We start from the raw sequence: 7652 nt of genomic DNA on the forward strand, positions 1-7652 counted from the left end.
ATTTTAGATTCTTGTGTTTGCTGGCAAACAAACAGATACGGGTAGTTGAAGTTGTATTTGAGGATGCTCTGTACATAATAGAATGGAATGGATTATGTACAGAATAGATTACATGTTTTATCTTACAACGATTTTGACTTCGAAACTTAAATGTTTTCTGCTTTGTGTCAACAGCTGAAAGTTGTTTTTATTTTTTGACAGCAATCTCAATTCAGCTATCCAACTCGTTCAACAAGGTATCTAAAAATCCACCTATCCAAGATACCCTATCCAACACGAGATTGAACGCAGCCAATATGTCAAATATTCATAACGCTTAAATTGTCAAACGTCATGTTTAGGCACCAGTTATAATCCTTCATTTATATAAAGAGTTGTCTAACTAACAACTTTATTTAGACAATGGCTAGTGAAAATAACAGCAGAGCTGAGTTTTATGAAAATCTAAAAATAAGAACAATACAAATTTGTTTACATAAATAATTTTCTTTTCTTTTATTGAAATGGCGATGAGTTGAAATAAATAATTAAATGAAAATGAATTGGCTAGAAACTTAATGAATTATATTGTCCAAGTCCATTTTAAAGTCATGTTAAGTTGGGTAATGTCGTAAGTTCTTCTGTCTCAGATCTGTCATCTGTCATTGAATTGATTTTAAGTGGTGGCGTTGTTGTCGTTGTTATGTCAGTGGAATAATCTGTTTGTTTATTGTCAATATTTTCATTCACGTCTTTTGTCTCAAAATTCAGTACCTCTTGTATTTGTTCTGTTCTTTCCGTAAGATTTCTCCCTTCAGTAATTGTTGTAATATTCGAGTCGCTCGTTTCAGTAACTTCGTCAAGTTCTTCATGTGTCAAATTGTCATCGAAAGTCGTTTGTTCGTCGATTATTGCGTCAGTTGTCACCTCTTCTGATGTCTTTTCACTTTCAAATGTTGTTGTCATGTACAAATCTGGTGAGTCTGATGTTGCAAAGTCCGTATCGTTAGGAGTTTTTGCTTCAGGTGTCGTTGTCGGAGTTCGAGTTATTTTACGTTTCTGAAAGGGCATTGGCACTTCCACAGCTTCCACTAATGTATCCGTATTAAAATCTGGTTGTATTGGCAACAATGGTTTCTCATTAACCGCATCAAAAATCACCCAATTGTCAGGCCTGCAAGAAATTATATATTTGTTTAATAAAATATTGGTCTAAAATATATCAATTTGTCATCTTAGGCTTACCTTTCTGGCTTTGTTAATACTTGTATTGGAGCAAATGCAACAACAGGTTGTTGTGTTGATTTCTTATGCTTATTCCACTGTCCAGTGACATAAGCTGTCTGCGAATCTACGAACGACGATCTAGCTGTCAAAAGTTCGTCATAGTCTTCGGCATCGGCAAAAATGTCATGACCTAAGCTTTTTTGTTCCCCTATCGTAGGAGTTGGGTTTGTTGATGTCGAATCGTCTTCTGCTTCGTCCTTTTCTTTAGGCTCTACAAAATCGTCATTTCGTCGAAGCATCGGCAAAACAAAGTTATCGTCAAGTTCGGTGTCGTTAAGTTGAGTTCTATTTTTAAGAGTTTGTTCGGCAAGCTTTAAATAGTCAATTTTGTCATTTTTCCCGAGTTCCTGTCCATCAACTGAATTGTCATTCTTAAATATGGGTCCAAAATTGTCATCATCATCATCGTTGTAGTAATAGTCGTCTTCATTATCAAAACCTATTTTACCTTGGGTGTGGTTCGTTTTACTCGGACCATCGTCAAGTGTCAGTTCGGATCTTCCGATATCGTCGTAGGCTGGGTCAAATACGTTGCTTGGCTTTTTGTTGTAGTACGGGGGTGGTCTGCGGGTATAGCTTGAAAATGGGTCATGTTTGTTGGGGGGATATTCAAAACTTTCAACTGACCCCATCGGCTTGGGTGGAATAGCGTAGCTAGGGGTACTCGAGTATTGTGACCAGCGCTGTGGCAAAAGTTCGTACTCCGGTTTTGAGCCCGACTGCGACGCCGGAGACATCAAGTTAAGCTGTGGCCTGGGAGACGGTCGAATATTGAAACTGAATGTGCTGTCCCCACCACTACTACTAGCACTTCCAGCTATGGCTCCAAAGTGACCCGTACTAACGGCATTGCTTGAAGCATGCGCAACTCCTCCGACATTGGAAGCAGTACTGAAACTATTTGCTCCGGGCAGTGTATGTGGTGGGAAAATATTTTGATGCGGAAATCCCTGCGGTGGGATTGCAGCTGATGCTGGATTGAAATTGGTTGGACCTTGGGAGAATCCAAGTTGGGGGAAGCCCTGAGTTGGGGGATAAGTGTGAGCTTGCTGAGCACTTAAATAGCTACTAGATGGTTTGGATTGTTGGTAGGGTCGGGGAGGATACGGACTCAAATAATTTTCTGACGCAGAATTGTGCCCATTGTTGACGATTCTATTGGGATTATGGTTGAATGGGCTTTGCGTAGTAGTTGTTAGCTTGTTGATGCTATTCAAACCGTTAGTTGCGAACGAGAGAATGTTCTGAAAAAGCCCCGGACCCCGAGTTGTGCTTCGTACGTCATGTTCGTCAATGTAAATAATCGTAGGCGGCTTTGTTCGTGTTCCATAGGGAATTCTAGTCGATGGCGTAAAGTAAGCGTTGTTTGGTTTATTCTGATGCGTATTGATAAAGTCGTATTGCTGATTGTATCGGTCACTGTCATAACGTTTATTTGGGTTGGTATAGTCTTCGTAGTTAGCGTTAGTTTGTTGGGGCTGTTTGTTGTTGTTTGTTTGACGTATGTTGATTTCTATTTCGTATTGGTCGGACTTTGGTGCGTCAAGTATAAGTTTTTGGGGTCGTTTGTAAATTGGTCGTTCTTGGAATTGCCTAAGTTCAACGTTATGTGATATTTCAGACGATGATGATGATGGTTGTTCGGTGTTAACTGATAAGGTCAAGTCGTCACTAGCTTCGGTAAAGTAATTTTCGTTCACATCTATTTTTGGTGTTTCGTTAAGTCCCCCACCGGACGATATTATGCGGCTTTCGGGAAAGTCATCGGTCTTGTCAATGCGAAGTGTACGAAGTTTGTCAATAAAGTCTAAATTGGTGTGAAATTCTACTTTTTTCACTTCTTGTTGTTGAAGATTGTGGTTGAGGTCAGATTTTCGATGAACTCTTTTATGTTGATCTAATGAGTCTTGAAGTGCTGAATTGATGATGGCTTGAAAGTCATTGTAAGTGTCATGTGGTTCGTTTAGTTTGTCATATGAGCTTGTATCAAGGTTTTCTACGTTTATGTATGTGTCGTTGGCTAGGTCCGTTGGAGTTTCAGAAGTGTTCGTTAAGTAGTGTTCATTGATGGTTGTACTTTCGTTAAATATGTGTGAGGCATTTTTGTTGTTTTTGAGTAGTACTTTGATTGGTGATTGACTGTCATTGGAGTTGCTGTCAATTAATGAGTTTCTATGTGTCACAACTTGTTGGTCTTTGTTGTTTTTCGTAGTTCTAATGACTTCTTTTGGTACGTCAAAGTCTTGATGATTTTGTGAAGTCTTGTTTTTGAGATCTGTAATTTCATTTTGGGTTGTGTCAGTTTCGTTTAGTTCTTTCGTTGTGTAGGATACTTCGTTCAGAGCTGGGAGTTCTGTTTTGTCGTGATCGTTGACATTTAGTTGTGTTTGTTTTGAATTCTGAACTATTGAAATTAAGTTACCTGTCGTGAAGTTTTGGTTTGTAGTCTCTCTCTCTTTATGAGATTCTGTTTCGTTCCTCAAGTTTGTAGAGTTTGTCAGTTGTGTCGACGTCTCTGCTGAATGGTCGTTCATTTTTCTAGATAAGTGTTTCGTTGAAATATCTTCGTCTTTGTCACTCAAAAATCCCATAGCAGCATTAATTTGTGATTTGACAACTCCAGCCACTTTCATAATTGTACTTTGAGCCGATGAAGTAAGTGAGTCAGTCTTGTTTTTCTTTTTGCCTTTTACGTCCTTTTCCCTATTCTGAGCACCATTTGCGCTTCGTAGTTCAATTTGAACGTTATGAATGACAACTGTCCGTCGGGTCGTGCTAATTCTTTTCGATGCAGACGAGGCTGTTGGTTTGGGATTCTTTTTGACTGTTAGTCTGTTCTTGTCGAGTTTGTTATTGATGCCTCTGATAGGTTTTGCTATAGGTCGTGATGTCACCACTTTCTGTTTCATGTCAAGTTTGTCATGAATTTTCGTCATGTTCGCCACTCGATGGAATCCAATCGAACTATTCGGAATGAAATCCACATTTGTGACGTTTTGTATTCGATTGTTGATTCCTTTTTCTTCTTTGGAAGTGGTGGATGATGGATTGATGTTCTGGTCAATTTTGTCATTGCTCATCAAAAATGGATCCTGTTCGAGCCAAGGTCCTAAGTCTATTGGCTCTAAAGCGTCCTTGCCACATTTTACTCTCTGATTACCCTTAACTTCATTAGGCAGGAAAACATACGGTTGCAAAGTTCCACCATTGACAGCTCGACAAAGAACTGATGACAGTGAGACGTGGCGTATTGAATTCAACTGTGCTGGGGTAAATGAACTCTCGAAGCCAGTATTTTCATACCAGAAACGATCACCCTTGCGCGAATTGCTGAACTGTTGAGCAATGATACACGCAAATGTCGGTCCTACAAGTCCTCCAATTACGGGACGTTCAGCAATTCCGCCAACAAATAGGTCAATATCATGGACATTGCGATAAGCATGGCTAATTCTTTTAGCCGATTCAGGTCCGACTACATTGGCAAGCTCATCCCATGTGTTTATGGCTGAAAGGCCGCAAGGTTGCCGCCAGGCAGTGTATGGAGCTATTCCATGATCTCGACCCCGCTGGATATTAATCGCAGCTAGATCGAGACCGAATGGAAAGCCTGGAGTTTGAAAGAGGTGATTTGTCAATTCTGGGGTTATAAATTCATCCCGTTTGAGGGCTTTTTGTGTGGCCATTCCCCGCAGTAGTCGGTGCAAGGATCCAGCTGTCCCGATATCGCCTTGTTGGAACTCTTCGTGCAAAGTGACATCTGAGGAAAGAACTGTCAAAAAAAATTCGACCTAATGACATTTCAAGATATACTCACTGTTATTGATGAAATTGTGATTGCGATCACATCTCATGTAAGTGTTCGAAACCAGTGAATGTCCGAACCGGAAAGCCGCTGCTGCAAAAGCATTCGAAACCGTGGGGTTTATATTCGGATCGTAGCCCGTGTAGTAGCCACTTTTCAACAGTTCCAAATCAAACAGTTTACAAACCTCACGCCCCAGAACAATTGGAAGAAACTCACGGTAAGTTATGTGCTGGAATAATGCTCCGATAATTCTTCTAGTTTCCTGGTACACCTTCTCGTCACTCCAATGGGGATTAAGGATACTCAATTCCATGGCAATTCGATTATGTTCCCCCACCCAGACATGGTGAAGTGCCAGTAATCCAGGTTGTTCCCCACTGCGACCATCTCCCGATCGAATGCACTGATGAGCAATAGCTCCTCGCATACAAACGTCATCAGCAGGATCACCTCTCCCATAGATCAACAAGCCATTCCGGAAGATCCTTGCGTTATCGGAGGTCTTGGCGTTGCTGGAGTATATTGGGGACGCATCGATGAATGATGTGACCTGATTGGTCTGCTCTCTCCAGGAAAGAACGCAATCTCTTCGCTGGGCCGGAGCCGATCGGAGGAATTCTAAGCAACGTACTTTCAGCGGTGCCAGCCATGGATCATCTAACGGGACTTTGATGGGAAAACACAAAGGATGGAAGTCTTTCGAGCCACAGCAACTCGGTACAGAACCGTTTATTGATCTACAAAATAACGAATGTTAAAGAGGCTGTAAGTAATGAACGTTATTTGGTCTTGAACTTACCGTGGCTGTGCTGTGGACGTCAAATCGTGATCCAGCAATTGTCCCCATTGGACGATCATCAGTGTCAAAGGTGCATCTCCTTCCTTAGCCCCATGTACTAACAAACTGACGAACCTAGCCGAAGACAAAGCCCCACCTTCAACCGATCCTCGGATAGAGTCAACTCCATCACCATATTCCGGGGGAAGAAATCGGTTAAAGGGCATCTGAGCTGATCCCCATCGCAGTCTACGGCGATTGTTGCAAGTTCCATCGTGAGTCCTGTATCTTTGCGAAGCCGGCATACATGTCGGTGGGTCTCTAGGTGGACATAAGCCCTCTAACGGTGTTCTCCGGAACGAAACTTTCTGTGTCTGCGCTTGTCGTCCCAATACCGCTGATTCTTTGTTACTATGAAGAGAAAAACAAAAAAGAATAAAATAATAACTTTCCATTTCACTTCACGTCAGTTTTATTGTCATTGTCACTTCGCCCAAATGGGTCATCATAATTTTCTACCACTTTCCACATACTTGCAGTACCTGCACAACCAAAAGACTCATAAGTCAGGCTAACGCAATCGAGCGCAGCGTGCATATTAAACGCCGGCCACCGCTGCCGCCACCGCCGACTTAAAGCAAGAAAACTTCAAATAAAATAATAGAGTCCATTTCACTTTGGAAAATCAATGACAACAAGAACTCTCTGATGGCGGATTAAATCAGAATTCAAAACGTAAATAAAATTCAAACTCAAAGAAGTCAAGGCATTGCGTTTGATGTGCGATCACGACTCTAGATTTCGACTAAAAGTGAATCGAAAACCATGAGTGCGCTCGTATTTATAAAAGGCTCCATACAGCCAAAGCCAACTTAACTGCTGAAGACGAGACAGACAATGTGTGGCTTTGAAGCAACTTGAAGTCTTGATGATGGCGCTTAAGAGGGAAAACGAAGGAGAAAGTGGGAAATTTAATTTTACCACCATTTCGTAAAAAGGCTTGAAGTTGAAGTATGGGTTTAATAATAATTTTGTGGTTGGTTAAGGTAGGTTTTCATGTTTTGTTGTTTTGTTGCTGTGTTGTTTCTTTTGTTTTTATTTTTATTTTTATTTTTATTTTTGTCGATCTTTAACCTAAACGAGGATAAGTTCATTGTAATGTGAAGACATTTTTGTTTCTAGTTTGTTTTTTAATTTTGTTTTCAATAAGAAACTTGTCTTTAGGCCTTAGACACGATTTTAACAAGCGCATTTGATACAATTTTTGTGTAGGTTGTTTTTTGGTTTTATTTTTTAAATCTTCTTCTTTCGGTGTCACTCGTTTGAAGTGAAGAGAAAGCTTGTTCCATGTCAAAAGAACATGAATCTTGCACTTTTCTTTGCTGCATTTAACTCCGCACAAAGTTGTTAGAACTTGATCCTTGACTTAGCTCATGTTCCGTGTTATAGAAAGTCTTTTCTTACTTTTCTTTTTAATACATTTTTTGTTTATCAATAATTACTCAATCATAAAAATGGTGATGAAATTTTTAGATATCATAATTTTTAACTTGCCTTTAACGAATTTATTTGAAATTTAAGTCACGATCAGTTAATAAAAGTTATGGTCAGGTTGATATTTTTATGATTAAAAAGAAATTATTTGTATGAATGATTTAATAAAGTAATGCATTATTGAGCAACAACATTTTGCAATAAGATATTTTATTGCTGTCATTTAAATTTGTACTCTTTTTGTGTAACTTTTTTTTTTAAAAAGATTACACTGATAAATTTTCTAAAACTCAATGGAAATATTCT

The 7652-nt window shown here is 39.7% G+C and overlaps 1 protein-coding gene across 2 annotated transcripts; it reads right to left on the minus strand.

Moving 5' to 3' along the window:
- Nucleotides 1-466: 466 nt before the first annotated feature.
- LOC129943021 (uncharacterized) lies at nt 467-6638 on the minus strand. 2 transcript variants are annotated; one of them, XM_056052222.1, is made up of 5 exons: nt 6386-6638; nt 5874-6263; nt 5084-5811; nt 1225-5026; nt 467-1153 (listed from the first exon to the last, which is right to left on the minus strand). In XM_056052222.1, the coding sequence occupies exons 2-5, from the start codon at nt 6155-6157 to the stop codon at nt 589-591; spliced, it is 5379 nt and encodes a 1792-aa protein (XP_055908197.1). In that variant the 5' UTR covers nt 6158-6263; nt 6386-6638; the 3' UTR covers nt 467-588. The 2 variants fall into 2 exon arrangements, with proteins under 2 accessions (XP_055908197.1, XP_055908198.1); XM_056052223.1 differs by lacking the exon at nt 6386-6638 and having other exon boundaries at nt 5874-6275.
- Nucleotides 6639-7652: the final 1014 nt, after the last annotated feature.

The sequence above is a fragment of the Eupeodes corollae genome, chromosome 1, assembly GCF_945859685.1.
Source record: "Eupeodes corollae chromosome 1, idEupCoro1.1, whole genome shotgun sequence".
NCBI classification, from domain to species: domain Eukaryota; kingdom Metazoa; phylum Arthropoda; class Insecta; order Diptera; family Syrphidae; genus Eupeodes; species Eupeodes corollae.